Here is a 17,728-nt window from a genome sequence, read left to right on the forward strand (position 1 = left end):
TAGCTATCCGATAATTATTTATTGAAAGAAATGATGGGATGAATCCCAGACTCCGGTGTAAGCCACCCCCTCACACACACACCCCTCCCCTGACTCTCAAAAACCATAGCCTGCCACAGCAGATTTGCTAGAGCAAAGGCAATAATAACCCTGGGTTCCATCCAACTCATGCCCTGTACCCAGGCCCTAGGAGGGCAAGGACTTAGTAGGTATCTTCAGGGTCAGAGCCTGAGTCCTCGCCTTGTTGGTTCTGAATCTGACTTTGCTTCCGGTACAAACAGGCCACCTGCGGAGACAGGGTGGGATGGGGTGGTCAGAAGCTCCCTGGCTGTCCCCACTTCCACAAGGTTCGAGAGGCCACCACACTAAAAAGCTGGTAGGGCCAAGCAGCTGGGCGGCCCAGCCCTGCTTCCCAGGGCCTCACCTGTGCACTGGTGGTGGCCTGCTCCGGCTGCTTGTCTTCACGGACTCGAATAAACCGAGGGAAGCGAAGGGAGATCCCCTTGTCACTATCCACCTGTGGAAGCGGGATGGAGACTCCTGCGGTCCAGCCCCAGCGACACCCTGCTCAGTCTCCTCCCTCCTCCACTCTGGACTGCTTCCTGATCCACACGAGGGGGACAGACAATGGGTTGTCATAAGGATTAAACAAGTTGACAAAGTGCTTGGAACCGTACCCGGGGCACAGTAAGTGCTTAAGAAATGCTGCCTGTTGGCCGTGCACAGTGGCTCACGCCTGTAATCCCAGCACTTTGGGAGGCCGAGGCGGGAGGATCACAAGGTCAGGAGATTCAGACCATCCTAGCTAACACGGTGAAACCCCGTCTCTACTAAAAATACAAAAAATTAGCTGGGCGAGGTGGCGGTGCCTGTAGTCCCAGCTACTCAGGAGGCTGAGGCGGGAGAATGGCGTGAACCCGGGAGGCGGAGCTTGCAGTGAGCTGAGATGGCGCCACTGCACTCCAGCCTGGGCGACAGAGCGAGACTCCATCTCAAAAAAAAAAAAGGAAGAAATGCTGCCTGCTACCGCCATTACTATGATGATGATGATTCGGGCTGAGGCTGAACTATAGGGCCAGGGCATGGGTTCTAGAACCTGACTGTGGGATTCCAGTCCCAGCTCCCAACTCTCAGGAGCCATGTGATCCAGAGGCAGTTACTCGAACTCTCTAGGGCTCTACATCCTCACCTGTAAAATGGAGATGTCTGTGTGACTATGTCCTAGGGATCTGGAAAGGATTAGATGAGGGTCTATGAGTGACATGCTGATTACCACACAGCGCCCGCCGCACAGCAAGTGCTGGACACACACTGGCTCCAGTCCCTTGTTACTAAGGGTCCGTGGCTCTCTAACGTGCAGCATGGTAAAAAAATTTTTTTAATTAGATCAAAAATGTAAGCTCTTGGCTGGGCATGGTGGCCCACGTCTGTAATCCCAGCACTTTGAGAGTCCCAGGTGGGTGGATCACTTGAGGCCAGGTGTTTGTGACCAGCCTGGCCAACATGGTGAAATCCTGTCTCTACAAAGAAGACAAAAATTAGCTGGGTGTGGTGGTGCACGCCTGTAGTCCCAGCTACTCAGGAGGCTGAGGTTGGCCCACCTGAGTCCAGGAGGTTCAGGCTGCAGCGAGCCATAATCGTGTCACTGAATTCCAACCTGGAAAACGAAGGCCGTGTCTCCAAAAAAAAAAAAAAAAAAAAAAAAAGTTATTTAAAAGTGGAAGAAGTGGAAGTCTGCTTCTCATCAGAAAAGTCTGTGCTAGCTTGGTTTTGAAGGACAAGGAGAAACTGAAAAGAAAATATATCTAATTAAAATTATTTATTTATATATTTTTTGAGGCAGTATCTCACTATGTTGCCCAGGCTGGTCTTGAACTCCCGGCCTCAAGCAACCTTCCCGCCTTGGCCTCCCAAAGTGCCCAGATTACAGGCGTGAGCCACTGTGCCCAACCTCATTTTAACTTTGAGATGTGCTGTTCTTTGGAAGGAAAAGCTGGGAGCTCTCCTAGTGCTGGCCACGGGCTGGTGTTCTGCCCCGGTTTACAACAGTGCTCCGGTGAGTGCTGAAGACTGAGGCACTAGAGAGAGAAATTAGCCAAGGCGTTCTAAAACCTGATAGCATGAAAATTAATTATGGTTGAGGAAAAAACTGCAGCAAAGTAAATGGTGAGGAGGAAGTGAATTAAGTCTTTGCTTAAAAGAACTGAGTTTCTAAAAATGATTTCAGAGCTGAAGATGAGATTATGATACTGAAAGGAGCAATGTCACTGTTTTCTTACTACTCCTGTTTTTTTTTTTTTTTTTTGAGACGAAGTCTTGCTGTGTCGCCCAGGCTAGAATGCAGTGGCATGACGGATCACTGCAACCTCTGCCTCCTGGGTTCAAGTGAGTCTCCTGCCTCAGTCTCCCCAGTAGCCGGGACTACAGGCATGGGCCACCGTACCTGGCTAATTTTTGTATTTTTTCGTAGAGGTGGGGTTTCACCATGTTGGTCAGGCTGGTCTTGAACTCCTGACCTCAAGTGATCTGCCTGCCTCAGCCTCCCAAAGTGCTGGGATTACAGGCATGAGCCACTGCACTTGGCCTGGGAATTATTTTTTTTAAGAAAATACTTTTTTTTTGGAGGCAGAGTTTTGCTTTGTCACCCAGGATGGAGTGCAGTGGTGTGATCTCAGCTCACTGCAACCTCCGCCTCCTAGGATCAAGCGATTCTCCTGCCTCAGCCTCCCAAGTAGCTGGGACTACAGGCACCCGTCACCACACCTGGCTAATTTTTGTATTTTTGGTAGAGATGGGGTTTCACCATGTTGGCCAGACTGGCCTTGAACTCCTGACCTCAAGTACTCTGCCTGCCTTGGCCTCCCAAAGTGCTGGGATTACAGGCACGAGCCCCTGTGCCTGGCCCATTTTTAAAGAAAAAATGTTTTGACCTTGTTATCTGACAGTCAAATAAAATGCAAACTCATCTTCCCAATCCTTACCTGGAAAAGCAGACATGAGCCAAGGTCCCCTCCCTACTCTGCTGTGTGCCTGCCCAGAATCCCACACAGGGCCAAGCCCAGGTCCTCTGCCACTCACCAGGCCCCGCGCAGCAGGGTAGATGGGAGAGAGGGAGAGGTCGGCACACTTCACCTCCCACACAGCACTGGGGTCCAGCCAGTGGTCCGGAGTCACGGCACCATCTATCCGCACATAAGGGCGGGGGCTGGGCAGCACCAGGGCCTGCAGTGAGCAGAGGAAGAGAGGATCTGAGGGTCTGGAATCTCAAAGTCAAGGCCAAGCGTTGGAGGGCTGGGGAGAGGGAGGAAGGGAAAAAAACAGACACCCCCCCTTGAAATAAACAGAAATAGAAACAGAAAGTGTAGGAAGGGAACAGAAACACACACCCCCTTAAAGTAAACAGAAATAGAAAGTGAAAGAAGGGAAAAGAAACAAGACACCCCCTTGAAGTAAAAAGCTGGGAAAGGTGGGAGTTTGGAGGAACGAGAGACGGCAAGAAATGAAAGGCCCTGGGGGCTGAGGCAGGACATTAAAGACAAAAAGAGGCAGAGAGAGGGCCAGAGACCTGGAGGAAGGAGACAGAGACACAGTGGGAGGGGGACGGAGATGTAGAGAGAGAGGGCAACAGAGAGAGAGAACCGAAGAGTGGGACAGAGATGGCGTCAGGGTCTGTGTGTCCCCACCCACATCTCATCTTGAATCACAGCTCCCGTAATCCCCACGTGTGGTGGAGGGACCTGGTGGGAGGTAACTGAATGATGGGGGTGGGTTTTTCCTGTGCTGTTCTCGTGATAGTGAGGAAGGCTCACGAGATCTGACAGTTTTATAAAGGGCAGTTTCCCTGCACGTGCCCTCTTGCCTGGCGCCATGTAAAACGTGCCTTTGCTCCTCTTTTGCCTTCCACCATGACTGTGAGGCCTCCCCAGCCATGTGGAACTGTGAGTCCAGGAAACATCTTTCTTTATAAATGACCCAGTCTTGGGTATTTCTTTCTTTCTTTTTTTTTTTTTTGAGACAGAGTCTCACTCTGTTGCCCAGGCTGGAGTGCAATGGCATGATTTCAGTTCACTGCAACCTCTATGTCCTGGGTTCAAGCAATTCTTCTGCCTCAGCCTCCTGATTCGCTGGAATTACAGGCACATGCCACCACGCCCGGCTAATTTTTGTATTTTTAGTAGAGAAGGGGTTTCACCACGTTGGTCAGGCTGGTCTCAAACTCCTGACCTCAGGTGATTCACCCGCCTTGGCCTCCCAAAAGTGTTGGGATTATAGGCATGAACCACTGCGCCCAGCAAGTCTTGGGTTATTTCTTCATAGCAGTATGAGTATGAAAATAAACTAATACAGATCCAATATGTAGGACAGACACTCATGCCTGAAATGCCTGTGACCATGACAACTCATACTCACACTGATCAGGGCTCACAGGCACTTCACAAGGAGCAGATGTGGCACCTGCTGTGTCCTGCGGCTACCCCCTGGTGTGAATGAGGCACAGGGCTTGGGGAGGCAAGGTTCCTTGAGCAGGGTCACCAGCTAGTAGCCGGCAGCGCTGAGACATGAACCTGGAGATGCTGGACTCCAAAGCCAGCTCCACTGCCTGCTGCCCTCCTGCCCGCACCCAGAGCCCCAAGATGGTGGAGGTCAAGAGCCCTGACGGAAGGAGTGCGCTGTCAGGGGCGGGGGGCGGCAGGGGTGGCTGAGGCGTGGCCGCCATGACTCACCTTGAGGCTCTGGTGATGCTCCTCCAGCTCCTCGTCGCTGAAGCCAGTTCCAAGCTGCAGGGAGGAAGTGGGAGGTCAGAGGCTCAGCCGGCCATGGGCCCAGCACTTGCTCCCGCCATCTAAAGCTGTGTACACTCATGGCCCCCACCACCTTCTGGTCTATGCAGTATCCACAGAAAACCAGAGAAGTGGGGAGCTGGGGGTGTGGAGCATCCAGCCCGAGATTCCCCGGGTGGGGAATGCCCTCCCAGCAGGCCTGCCCTGTCCTCCGCTTTATGGAGAAACTCCTCTGCTTCCACTGTCTCCCTGGCCCAGGAAGTCACTCCCTTATGCCCACCCACATCCTCACTGCCCAGTAACTGGCTGTCCTCACTTCCAGTCTTTTTTTTTTTTTTTTTGAGACAGGGCCTAGCTCTTTCACCCAGGCTGGTGTGCAGTGGTGCAATCTTGGCTCACTGCAACCTCCACCTCCTGGGCTCAAGCGATCCTCCTGCCTCAGCCTCCCAAGTAGCTGGGACCACAGGCATGCGCCACCACACCTGGCTAATTTTTTTTAAGAAGTTTTTGTAGAGGTGGGATCTCACTATGTTGCCCAGGCTGGTCTCGAACTCCTGGGCTCAAGTGATCCTCCCGCCTCAGCCCAATCCAAAGTGCTTGGATTACAGGCGTGAGTCGCCATGCCCGGCCCGTCTCTAATGTTAACACTGCCAAGAGCTTCTTTCACCTACCAAAATAGGAAAGCTAAAAATTAGCAATAATGCTCAATGCTGGCAGATATGCAGCAAGTGAACAATAACGACTGATATCACCTGGAAGGCTCCTGTTGCATTGAGAGTCTTAAGGATTTTTTTGCCTTTTGTCCTGACAATAGCTTGTTTAAAAATCTATTCTAAATAATGCAAAATGGTGACAATGTAGATTGGTGGCCAAAATATTTGTGAATTATAGAATCATTTCTGTCACTGATCATTTAGGTTAACAGACACTAAGTACTTATGTTACCCATAAGAACAAAGCTGGCAACAACTTCCCCAGACAGCCCCAGGGAGCTGGTTCAGGACACTGGGGCACAGCACTTGAAAATTCTTGTGCAGGCATTCGAGTCCTGTTGCCATACTGCTTAAGGGCATACACAACATTGAAAATAAAGTACTTCCAGGGTAAAAAGGCAAAAGAGAAAATTACTCATAGAGAAGGATCACAACTTTGCAAAAATGTACATAAAACATTCCCTCAAACGTTACTACTGCGTGTCTCTGGGCGGTGGGATTCTAGGTGATATTTTGTTCTGCTTCTGTGGCAAAAAGACCCAAATTTGCTGGAGAGGGGAATATAGGAAATACATTAAGAAAATCTAGGCCGGGCGCGGTGGCTCAAGCCTGTAATCCCAGCACTTTGGGAGGCCGAGACGGGCGGATCACGAGGTCAGGAGATCGAGACCATCCTGGCTAATACGGTGAAACCCCGTCTCTACTAAAAATACAAAAACTAGCCGGGCGAGGTGGCGGGCGCCTGTAGTCCCAGCTACTTGGGAGGCTGAGGCAGGAGAATGGCGGAAACCCAGGAGGCGGAGCTTGCAGTGAGCTGAGATCTGGCCACTGCACTCCAGTCCGGGCGACAGAGCGAGACTCCGCCTCAAAAAAAAAAAAAAAAAAAAAAAAAAAAAAGAAAATCTAGTCCAAAATGTGCACAGCTTTAAGAAAAACTTTAACGTGAAAAAAAATAAAAATCACTTCACATTTCCCAGAATTCCTTGCAGCTAGGGGTGAGCCATGGAGCAGACTGATGAGCAACAGAACCTGAGCAGAAGGTGTTCACTGGACGAGGCTGACTCAGGGTCCACCCCCCTTTGCTCCTTCCTGGTGTGTGGAGCAGGCATAGCCATGAGGGCTGGAACTCCTGCAGCCACATTGTGATGATGAGGCCAGAGGCACATGACAAAAAATAATGTGGGGAGAGAGAGGAGGAACCTGAATCCCTAATGGCATCAGACTGCCCCCTCCACACTTCTCATTTCATAAGGAAAAAAATACTTTTCTTAGTGTGAGCCACCACTGTTTGTAGCTAATCTCCATCTCTCACTGATACACATTCCTGACACCTTTCTATCCCAGCCCGTTTTTCTATATGAAGCAAGAGTTACTTATAGAACCAGAAAAAGTAAGTAAAAACTGGGGAGAACGAATCCTTCACAGGGGGATGTGAGTGCCCCTAGGTCTGGGTTGTGCAATAGGAAGTCCCCCCAGGAGTCTAATCTCCTTCCCTCCTGCTTGTGCGGTCAGCCCCAGTCCCCCAGGACCTTGCATATGGCCTGCAGCTCCTCACTGTCCTCGTCGTAGGAGGCCAGCAGGAAGCCCCCGTACCGGCCGGCCCGCTTCCCCCGGCCCAGGTAGGCGCCGATCACCACCAGGTCCAGAGTGTCACCCACGCCATCAAGGTAGTCCTTCTTCAGCTGGGAGAAGGGGAGGCAAGAGATGAGAGGGGGAGCGCCCAAGGCGGGGGCCTCACTGCTGGAGAGGGGCTCCTCCGTGGACTGAGGAGGGACTGGAGGTAAGTCTGAAGGGAATTTCCAGAAGGAACCCCAAGGATGGCCCCTGGGAAGAGACTGGACATGGGAAGGACTTCTAGGTTTAAATAAGAATAAATGGGGCCAGGCGCGGTGGCTCACGCCTGTAATCCCAGCACTTTGGGAGGCTGAGGCGGGTGGATCACCTGAGGTCAGGAGTTCGAGACCAGCCTGACCAACATGGAGAAACCCCGTCTCTACTAAAAATACAAAATTAGCCAGGCGTGGTGGCGTGTGCCTGCAATTCCAGCTACTCAGGAGGCTGAGGTAGGAGAATCGCTGGAACCCGGGAGGCGGAGGTAGCACTGAGCCGAGAACGTGCCATTGCCCTCCAGCCCAGGTAATGAGAGCAAAACTCTGTCTCTAAATAAATAAATAAATAAATAAGAACAAATGGGAAATGCAGGCAGGATCGACGGGACCTCAGGAGTCAGCCTTGGCGCCCTCTTTCCCTCAGTACAGAGACGTGGCCAACTCACTCTGGCCACTCCTCCAAAGGGAGAGCATTTCCCATTCATTCAGACACTAAGTGCTGACCGTGTGCCAGGCAAAAGCTCAGCCTTAAGGGCACAACAGTGCTATTTCCTGAGACAGGAAAGGTCTGTGCTGGAGGGAAGATAGCCACAGACAGCCATAAGCACACAGGAAGAGCCGGTAAGCAGGCCTGGCCAGCTCAGTGCCACAGTGCCTGCCACTCCAGCCCCTCGTCCACCCTGCACTGCCCTCTCCACTCAAACATCCATGAACTCTTACTAACGACAGGCTCCTGCTCGCTGGCCCTCACCACACCCGTCCTCCTCTCGAGGGGAAACCCCGGGAACTTTGCACAATGACAACCTGACCATGACTCCTGGCACGGAACCCTCATTGACTTCCTGAAACCCTCAAGAGGAAGATCCAGCTTTATCCCACAGTGGCCCCCAGATGCTGTGTCATCTGGGGCCTGCTCCTCACTCTGAGCTCACCTCGCGCCTCACCTGCCCTTGCTCCCCGCACAGGCAGAGCCTGCTTCTCCCTCAGGGCCTTTGCACCAGGGGTTCTCTTCCCTAGTGCTCTGTCCCTAGCCTGATCACCTGGGGCACTCCCAGCCCCTCCTCGCTGGGCCGGAGCTGACTCACTTTTCTTCACGGTGCCCACTCCTGCCCAACTTTCTCTTATTCATGTCCTGGCTGACTTCCCGCCCAAGAGCCTGGCCTGACATGGGCGGGAGGCTCAGGAGAGAGAAACCTCATCTACGCTGCACCTCGTGGGATGTGCAGTGCTCAGGCTGGGGCTGTTCTCAATCACAACTCGTGAGCAAGGGCTTGCAGCAGGGAGAAGGTCTGAACTCGGCTGCAGCAGGGAGGAGGTCTGAACTCGGCTGCAGCAGGGAGAAGGTCTGAACTCGGCTGCAGCATGGGGTTGGGGTGGGATTGTGGAAAGGGGCCCTGAGTTCAGACAGGTTACAGAGTGGAGGCTCAAAATCCACAGCCCAGCTGGACAGACCTCCAGACCCGGGGCAGGGAAGGCCCGGTTAGGGGGTGGGAATCACCTTGAGCCAGTTGTGCGATCTCTTGGCGATCTCGTAGGTGGCATCGACATCCAGGGTCTTCACCATCAGCCCCTCGCAGGAGTCTGAGGGAGACACAGAAGCGTGGTCCTTGGGAAACCCTGGCTCACAAGCGCCAGAGCAGGCAGGATTCTGGTCAAACAGTCCCGGATTGGGGACAGGCTGGGAGGCCAGGGTCAGCGCAAGCTGCAGAAAGAGAAAGCACCCTCACCTTTCACCGACTGCTCCAGGAACTCGGCGATCTGCTCGACGTCCTTGGTGTCCAGAGAGGTGGCGAAGACAAACTCGCCCTCCGTCTCCACAAAGTTCTCCCGGAGCAGCTGCCGGCGCCGGGAAAGGGGCTCACGTACCAGGGACTGCAGGGCCGGGGAGAAGAGAGATGAGACATCGTTGTGGAAATAAAGACAGTAAGCCCCAAATGTGAGGCGAACAGGACACGTGCAGGTCACAACTAGTGACAGCTAGTTCGTGGAAAGCCTTGAGAGGGAAGAACCCCGATGTCAGAAGGATTCCGGGAGCTTAAAGCACCGGGCTAGTCACTGGCAAGAGGGCTTGACATCATTTAGAGTCGGTGACTTCAGGAGCACCAGACAGGGGGCCGCGGCCTCGCTGGAGCTTGAATGAACACTTTATGGGCATCTCATCAGTTATTATTATTTTTTTGAGACAGAATCTCGCTGTTGCCCAGGCTGGACTGCAGTGGTGAGATCTTGGCTCACTGCAGCCTCTGCCTCTGAATTCAAGCGACTCTCGTGTGTCGGCCTCTCAACTAGCTGGAACTACAGGTGCACGTCACCACACCCAGCTAATTTGTGCATTTTTAGTAGAGACAGGGTTTCACCATGTTGGTCAGGCTGGTCTTGAACTCCTGACCTCAAGCGATCCACCCACCTCAGCCTCCCAAAGTGCTGGGATGACAGGTGTGAGCCACTGCACCCAGCCTCATCCCTAAGATGATTAAAAAAAAAAAAAGTCCTCCTTTCCCTAGAATTCCGCAAGTTTTCACTGAGTTTTTCCAGTACCTTTACAGTTTTGTGTTCTGCTTTGAAATCAGTTCCAGCTGGACCTTGCAAGAGTGTGTGTCAGAGAGGAAGGGGGTGATCTAATGTTTTCAAAGGATAAAGCAGTTGTCTCCGCATATCAACACTGAGTCATCCGTCTTGTGGCTTTGAATTGCTTTTCTCTTTTGTGCGGTCGGTTCCCATCCACGCGCAGTGTTCCTGCTCTGCCCTTTGCCCAGGGCTTCTGTCTGTGTGGATGTTAAACTACCGTCACCGCTTGCCCTCCAGGGGGACACGCACGTGTTTTCCACTGACAGTTCTTTTCTGTTGTAAAATTGTGCTCATGAACGTCTTGTATGAAAAGATGAGAGAGAGGAGCCACAAGGGTTAGGCAGGTACAATATATCTGAGGTCAGACCATTTCAGGTTTACATCCCAGCCACACACTTCCTAGCTGGTGACTTCAGGCAGGCAAGCGTTTACCTCTGTGCACCCAGAGCTCCCATCTGTAAAATGCAGCAATACCTACTCAGGGCATGTCTGGAAAACTCAGCTGAGCAGGTGCTACCCAGTGTAGCCGCCACCAGCCATGAGCCCTTGAAATGCAGCAAGTTCAATCTGAGATGTGCTCAGGGCAAAATAGTCACTGGATTTAGAAGACTTAACCCAAGAAAAGAGTGTAAAATTCCAAGTTAATAATTTCTTATATTCATCACACATTGAAAGGATAATATCTTAGACACTGGGTTAAAGAAAATATGATTTTATCTGTTTCTTCTTACCTTTTAATGACTACCAGAAGCGCTAAAAATAGAAATGTAGGCCGGTTGTGGAGGCTCACACCGGCAATCTCAGCACTTTGGGAGGCTGAGGCAGGCGGATCATTTGAGGTCACGAGTTCAAGACCAGCCTGGCCAACATGGTGAAACCTGGTCTGTACTAAAAATGCACAAATTAGCTGGGCAAGGTCCTCGGCAGGCACCTGTAGTGCCAGCTACTCGGGAGGCTGACGCAGGAAAATTGCTTGAACTCGGGAGTTGGAAGTTGCAGTGAGCCAAGATCAAACCACTGCACTCCAGCCTGAGAGAGAGAGACTGTGTCTCAAAGAAAAAAAAAAAAATCTAGGGGGTGAGGACACATTAAAGAGAAAAAAAAGATACATACTTGACTGCATAAAAACAGTTCATCCATGTTCAACTACTGATAATAAAAAAAATTTTTTTTTTTTTTTTGAGAAGGAGTCTCACTCTGTTGCCCAGGCTGAAGTCCACCACACCCAGCCTGATTGCAGCTAAATTTCTTTTGAAAGCTTCCATGTACTAGCTACTGAGTTCCACACCCCTGTCCTACCAGTTAGCACTCACCCTAACAGATGAGGCACCTGCCACTGTTAGCTCTTTACTGTAGATCAGGAAACTGACACACAGGGAGGCTGAGTCATTCATCTGTAGCCACGCAGCTGGGAAGGGAGGGCTGAGATATGAAGGCATGTGGCCTGGCTCCAGATTCCTGATACCCCAAAGCAAGCCATTCTCAAACTTCTCTTTCTTGAGACCTCTTTACACTCTTAAAAGTTACTCAAGGCCAGGCGCAGTGGCTCACGCCTGTAATCCCAGCAATTTAGGAGGCTGAGGGGGGCAGATCACCTGAGGTCAAAAGTTCGAGACCAGCCTGGCCAACATGGTGAAACCCCGTCTCTACTAAAAATACAAAAATTAGCTGGGCATAGTGGCGCACATCTGTAATCCCAGCTACTTGGGAGGCTGAGGCAGGAGAATCGCTTGAACCTGGGAGAAGGCGGTTGTAGTGAGCTAAGATCGCACCACTGCCCTCCAGCCTGGCTACAGGGCGAGACTCCGTCTTGAAAAAAAATTATTCAAGACTCAGATCGCGCCATTGCACTCCAGCCTGGGTGACAGAGCAAGACTCCGTCTCAAAACAAAAACAAAAACAAAAATTTTTCAAGACTCACTGCATACAGCTTGTTAATGTGGGTTACATAGTATTATAGTTACACCATATTAGAAATTTAAAATGAGAAATTAAACAAATCCAATATGCTAATCCAAATAATACTATTACTATTTTTTTGAAATAGACACAGGGTCTTTCTATTTTGCCCAGGCTGGTCTTGAACTCCTGGGATCAAGCGATCCTCCCGCCTTCCAAAATGCTGGGATTACAGGCACGAGCCATAGTGCCTGGCTCTAAATAACATATTTTGATGAAACATAACCTATGTTTTAAAAAATTGGTGAGACTAGAGGCATTATTTTACACTTTTGCAAATCCTCTAATATCTGGCTTCACAGAGGCTGGATTCTCCTGTGTGCTTCTGCAACACAATTGTTCTGGTGGCAGGACCTGAGGAAGATCCACCTCACGCCAACATGGAGTTAGAAACAGAGGGACGTCGAAGATGTCCTTAAAAGAATCTTAAGGAACCTCAGGGGTCCTCAGACCACACTTTGAGAACTCCTGCCCAAGTGTGGCCTCCTGGCCGTGTGAAGTGGCAGAGTCGGAAAAGGAAGTCAGATTGGCAGCTGCCAGGCTCACACCCCACCCCATCACCCCTCAGCTGCCCCTGGACAGGAAGCCGGAACTCACCTGTCCATTGAGGTAGATGAGGTCGAAGGCGTACAAACACACCTGCACCTGGATCTCGGACGCATCCACTTCCTGGGTTGGGGCACAATGGAGTTTGTGAGTGCAGGAAGGTGAGACAGGGTGCTGGGCCTGAGGCCGACAGCATGCACCTACTGGTCTCCCTCTCGCCCCACCTAACTGGCTGCCCATCTGTGAGGGCGGCCATGCTGCTGGTTCCAGGTGCTGGATTGTAACGGCTCTCAGCTCATTCCGACAACCTCATTCCCCTTCACCAGATATTTGCTCTCTCGGCCTTTTCTACAGCTAATGGCAGTGACATGGCACAGTCCTGGCCAATGAGATGGAAAAGGGGAAACCTGTGGGGGTTTCCAGAACAGATCTTCTTTCATAGTGAAACAACAGAGATGCAGGAAAAGGGCCCTTCCCCTCTTCCTACTTGGGATGCTGGGATAAGAATGTGATGGCTGGAGCTGTGGCAGCCATTCTGCAGAAGGCTGAAAGAACTGCATCCAGACTGACACTCTGCCCTCTGGGCACTGGGCAGGACCCGCAGCCAGGACTGGGCGGAAGATGAGGAAGTACAGGGCCTTGGCAGGCAGTGGAGCGGGTGATGCTACCTTGCGTTTGCGGGTGGTGAGCACTTGGAATGGCTGGATCTGCTTCTTTTCCCGGTCCCAAGCCACAGCTTCGGTGTCCAGGATGAAGGATGTGACCGATGGGAGTTTAATCTGAAAAGTGAAGGCAGAGACCCAGGGCCTGTGAGAGGTGGAGGATGAGGTGGAAAGACAAACACGGGGAGATAAATTCCCCTTTCCTTCTGCAGCTCTCAAGATGCACTAACAAAGAGGCACATGCACACAGATGCTTTTCTCTTATTCCCCACCAAGAGGAGACAGAAACGAACGTTTCTGAGAATGTAATATTTGGTCCCACAAGCTGGAAACCCAGGAGCTCTTGTCATCTCCCTCCTTCTGTCACTCACACTCAGTTCCCCAGTGAACTTGATGATTTCCTAAGCTGTCCACTTCCCACGGCCTCCCTGCTCAGCCCAGCCTACTGGGCCTCCCTGTCCTGCACCGACCCTCTCCAATCCAGCTTCCCCATAGCGGCCAGGGTGACACTGGCAAGCCCCAAATCCGATCACAGCACCTCCCTGCTAAAAACCATCCCCATGACTCCCCAAAGCTGTGGGGACTCTCCTGGGTTGTCCCTCGCCTCGCCTGGCCCCCTCAGCCTCTCTTCGCCCCAGCATGTGAACCTCTCTGTTTCTCAAATAAATGGGCGATGCCTCTTCCACCACTGGGCCTTTGCATATGCCGTTCCCTCTAGAATGCCTGCCCCGTCCATCTCCTCCACTGGGAGGCCTTCTTTTCCCTCAAGGGAACACTGTGTTGCCCAAGCCGGGGCAGCATTCTTGTATCCTGGAGCCACGGAGCTTCCCCAGCACCAAGTCTAAGCCAAGCCTGTTTCTTTTCTTTTCTTTTTGAGACAGTCTCGCTCTGTCGCCCAGGCTGCAGTGCAGTGGCATGATCTCAGCTCACGGCACCCTCTACCTCCCAGGCTCAAGCAATTCTCCTGCCTCAGCCTCCCAAGTAGCTGGGATTACAGGCACATGCCACCACGCCCGGCTACTTTTTGTATTTTCGTAGAAACAGGGTTTCACCATGTTGGCCAGGCTAGTCTCAAACTCCTGACCTCAACTGATCCAGCCGCTTCAGCCTCCCAAAGTGCTGGGATTACAGGTGTGAGCCACCACGCCCGGTCTCTCCTCTTTTCTTTCTTTTTTGAGACAGAGTCTCCCTCTGTCACCCAGCCTGGCGTGCAGTGGTGCAATCTCCGCTCAGTGTAGCCTCTGTCTCCCAGGTTCAGGTGATTCTCCTGCCTCAACCTCCCAAATAGCTGGGACTACAGGTGCGTGCCACCATACCCGGCTAATTTTTGTTTTTAGTAGAGTCAGGATTTTGCCATGTTGGCCAGCCTGGTCTCGAACTCCTAACCTCAAGTGATTTGCCTGCCTTGGTCTCCCAAAGTGCTAGGATTACAGGAGTGAGCCACTGAGCCCAGCCAGGCCTGTTTCTTACATAGGCTCATAGAATGCTGGTCCTTTCCCGTGGAGCCCGGATCTCCACGTATAATTACAGAGCCAACTGCAGGACTCCCTGGTGAAGGTCTGCTTGCTCTGCTGAGCTATGAGCTCAGTGAGGTCAGAGACCATGGAAGGCCTGTTACGCTCCCAGTCTCCAGCACAGGGCCTAGCTCGGAGCAGATGCCCACTAAATACTTGCTGAACGAATGAGCAAAAGCAGCCAGATGCAAGAGACTAGTGACATATTATACCACCGACAGGAAACTCTAGAACAGGCAAAACCAACCTGTGGCAACAAAAAAGCAGACCTGAGGTTGCCTCTGTGGCGCATGCACGGTATAGGGCACAGGAGGCGGCCTCGCTTGGCCAGGGACCCAAGGAAATATTTGATTTTTTATTTTTATTTTTTTGAGATGGAGTCTCACTGTCACCCAGGCTGGAGCATGGTGGTACAATCTCGGCTCACTGCAACCTCTGGCTCCTGGGTTCAAGCGATTCTCGTGCCTCAGCCTCCCGAGTAGCTGGGATTACAGGGGCTCGCCCACCACACCCTGCTAATTTTTGTATTTTTAGTAGAGATGGGGTTTCACTCTGTTGGCCAGGCTGGTCTTGAACTCCTGACCTCAGGTGATCCACCCGCCTCAGCCTCCCAAAGTGCTGGGATTACAGGCGTGAGCCACTGCACCCAGAGGAAATATGTTAGAATGATGAGAATGTGGAAATATTTTATACGTCCATTGAGTTGTTGGTTACTTGGATGTATGAACTTTTCAAAACTAATGAAACAGCATAGTGCACACTGCAAGTCACTAACTTTTAGGGAAATTACACCTTAAGAAAATCGATTTAAAAAACAGTGCTTGGCACTGAACAGGAGCTCCCTGAATGCATGTACTCAGCTGTGCCTCTCGCTGTCACTGTCTCTAACAGGCAGAAAGCTGGCCACTGTGCCCCCTGCTTTCTGAAATAGCCTACTTCCTATTGAATTAGGGGCAGGCAAAGAGAAAGGCTCTTTGATGGAGGACTCCTTGAACAGGCACAAGACCCCTATTGGATGCAGAGAAGCCCCCAGCTCACAGAGCTGTGAGGCCCAGCTCTGTATGACTCTATCTCGGAGACTTGGGGCCTATCCGCAGGCTGGCCCCGTCTACACTCGTCCTGACTCCCTCTCCCTGCGTTCCTGACCAGAGAGGCTGCAGAGTTAGACTCTGGCTTTTCAAGACTTTGTTGCACTAGGGTGGCCACGGAACCCAGTGCTGGACAGTGACTCCCAGCTAGAGTCCACGGCGGGGAAGTGGGTGTGGGTGGGAGGTGTCCAGGAAAGCGTTAACTCAAGCTAGAATCCCTTTTCCCTCTTTCTGTCTGGAAGAGTGACATCTGTTTGGGAAACTCTAAGGGGACAAGCATCGGCACTAAAAGCCAACCAGCCACGGACAGCAGGGGACAGAGGTAGTGATAAGCTGGGTTCAGGGGGACATCAGTGCTCAGCCAAGTCTGTGCTGGGGTGCCCACCTCTAGATGTGAGAAAAAAATCCTTTCAGCTTACACCTCGCAGGACTGAGTGCTCCGTCATTTGCAGCCAAATGCAATCTGATCTCCTCCCAATAAACCCCACACTGTGCCACACTGGCCTAGACTGGCCTCAGGTCTTTGCACCCCTGACCACAGCCCGTGGCAGAGTGCAAGTGCGTGGCAGACGCCCACCTTGGGGATGCGGCTGATGATGTCCGGGTACTTTCCAGTGTTGTCTTCCTGATTCCTGCTGAAGATCTTCACCTCCCCGCCTTCCAGGGCGTGGATCTGTCACGATGGGAGAAGGGAGGGGAAATCAGCTGAGTCCCCTCATGTGGCCTCACCTTTCTCTTCTGACCCCACCTGCACTGGTAGAAGGTTCTGGAAGCTCTGGAGGAGGAACTGGTGTGGAGACGTGAGTGAATCATCTCCTCCGTTCCAACAGCACCTCCCAGTCCTGTCTCTGGAAGCTCCTACCATCATTTTCTTCTTCATTTCCAACCCTACACCTCTCCCCATGTAAGCACGTGCACCTTGCTGCATGTGGGTGCTGATTTGTTTAAATGTCATTACACTCTAGATCTGATTCTGATTTTTTTTTGGGGGCGGAGTCTCGCCCAGGCTGGAGCGCAGTGGTGCAATCTCTGCTCACTGCAACCTCCACCTCCCGGGTTCAAGAGAGTCTCCCGCCTCAGCCTCCCAAGGAGCTGGGATTACAGGCACCCACCATCACGCATGACTAATTTTTGTATTTTTAGTAGAGACGGGGTTTCACCATGTTGGCCAGGCTGATCTCAAACTTCTGACCTCAGGTGATCTGCCCACCTTGGCCTCCCAAAGTGCTGGGATTCCAGGCGTGAGCACCGCACCCAGCCTCTATGCCTATTTATTTTAAGACAGTCTGGTCACAGCCATTAAGCAGGGCTGCATATATAGTATCTTGTATGTATGTTGTTATTTCAAGGAACAGTTGTCAAGAAATCATTGTCACTGTCATAAATCATCTTGTGTATTTTTTCTCAACACTATTTTAGAGATCCATCTGTGTGATCCTGTGTCTACTGGATCCACCCTTGTTTTTTTTTTTTTTTTTTAAATAGAGTCTCACTGTATCGTGGAGGCTGGAGCGCAGTGGTGCGATCTTGGCTCACTGCAACCTCTGCCTCCTGCGTTCAAGCGATTCTCCTGCCTCAGCCTCCCGAGTAGCTGGGATTACAGGCGCGCGTCACCATACTGGCTCATTTTTGTAGTTTCAGCAGAGATGGGGTTTCACCGTGTTGGCCGGGCTGGTCTCCTCAGGGGTCCACTTCCTGTAACTGCCCCAAGCCCTGTGTTATCCACCCACTTCGCTTGCTTACCTATCCCCAGGTGAGAAGGCCCCACACCTGTCAGGACAGAAGAGACATAACCCATTCTTACAGACCCCAGGACCAAGGACGCCTGAGACCCTGGACCACAGGACACAACGCACAACACAGCATGAAGGGGTCATGTGGGCACCTCCCAGAACAGCTGTTGAAATGAACACACCCACCAGCAGCATCAGCAGAGCCCACGTTTCATGAGCTCCCACTATCATCGGTCAGGATTCTGGATGATTGTTGCTTTGGATAAGCCAGTGAGGTAGTTAAGACCACACTCTACAGGTTGGGCATGATGGCTCACAGCTGTAATCCCAGCATT

The 17,728-nt window shown here is 51.8% G+C and overlaps 1 protein-coding gene across 2 annotated transcripts in view; it reads right to left on the reverse strand.

Annotated features, from left to right (window-relative positions):
• LIG1 (DNA ligase 1) overlaps positions 1-17,728 on the reverse strand; it is a 56,020-nt gene continuing 38,292 nt past the window's right edge. For both annotated transcript variants that reach the window (XM_033223848.1, XM_033223849.1), the window contains exons 19-28: positions 16,238-16,333; positions 13,065-13,175; positions 12,448-12,519; positions 9,051-9,195; positions 8,822-8,904; positions 7,024-7,176; positions 4,725-4,778; positions 3,079-3,222; positions 425-517; positions 1-286 (exon numbers count right to left, since the gene is read on the reverse strand). In XM_033223848.1, coding sequence (XP_033079739.1) covers positions 203-286; positions 425-517; positions 3,079-3,222; positions 4,725-4,778; positions 7,024-7,176; positions 8,822-8,904; positions 9,051-9,195; positions 12,448-12,519; positions 13,065-13,175; positions 16,238-16,333 — 1,035 coding nt within the window. In that variant the 3' untranslated portion in view covers positions 1-202. The remainder of the gene's footprint in view (positions 287-424; positions 518-3,078; positions 3,223-4,724; positions 4,779-7,023; positions 7,177-8,821; positions 8,905-9,050; positions 9,196-12,447; positions 12,520-13,064; positions 13,176-16,237; positions 16,334-17,728) is intronic.

This window comes from Trachypithecus francoisi, unplaced genomic scaffold (genome assembly GCF_009764315.1).
Source record: "Trachypithecus francoisi isolate TF-2019V2 unplaced genomic scaffold, Tfra_2.0 Lachesis_group12, whole genome shotgun sequence".
NCBI lineage: Eukaryota > Metazoa > Chordata > Mammalia > Primates > Cercopithecidae > Trachypithecus > Trachypithecus francoisi.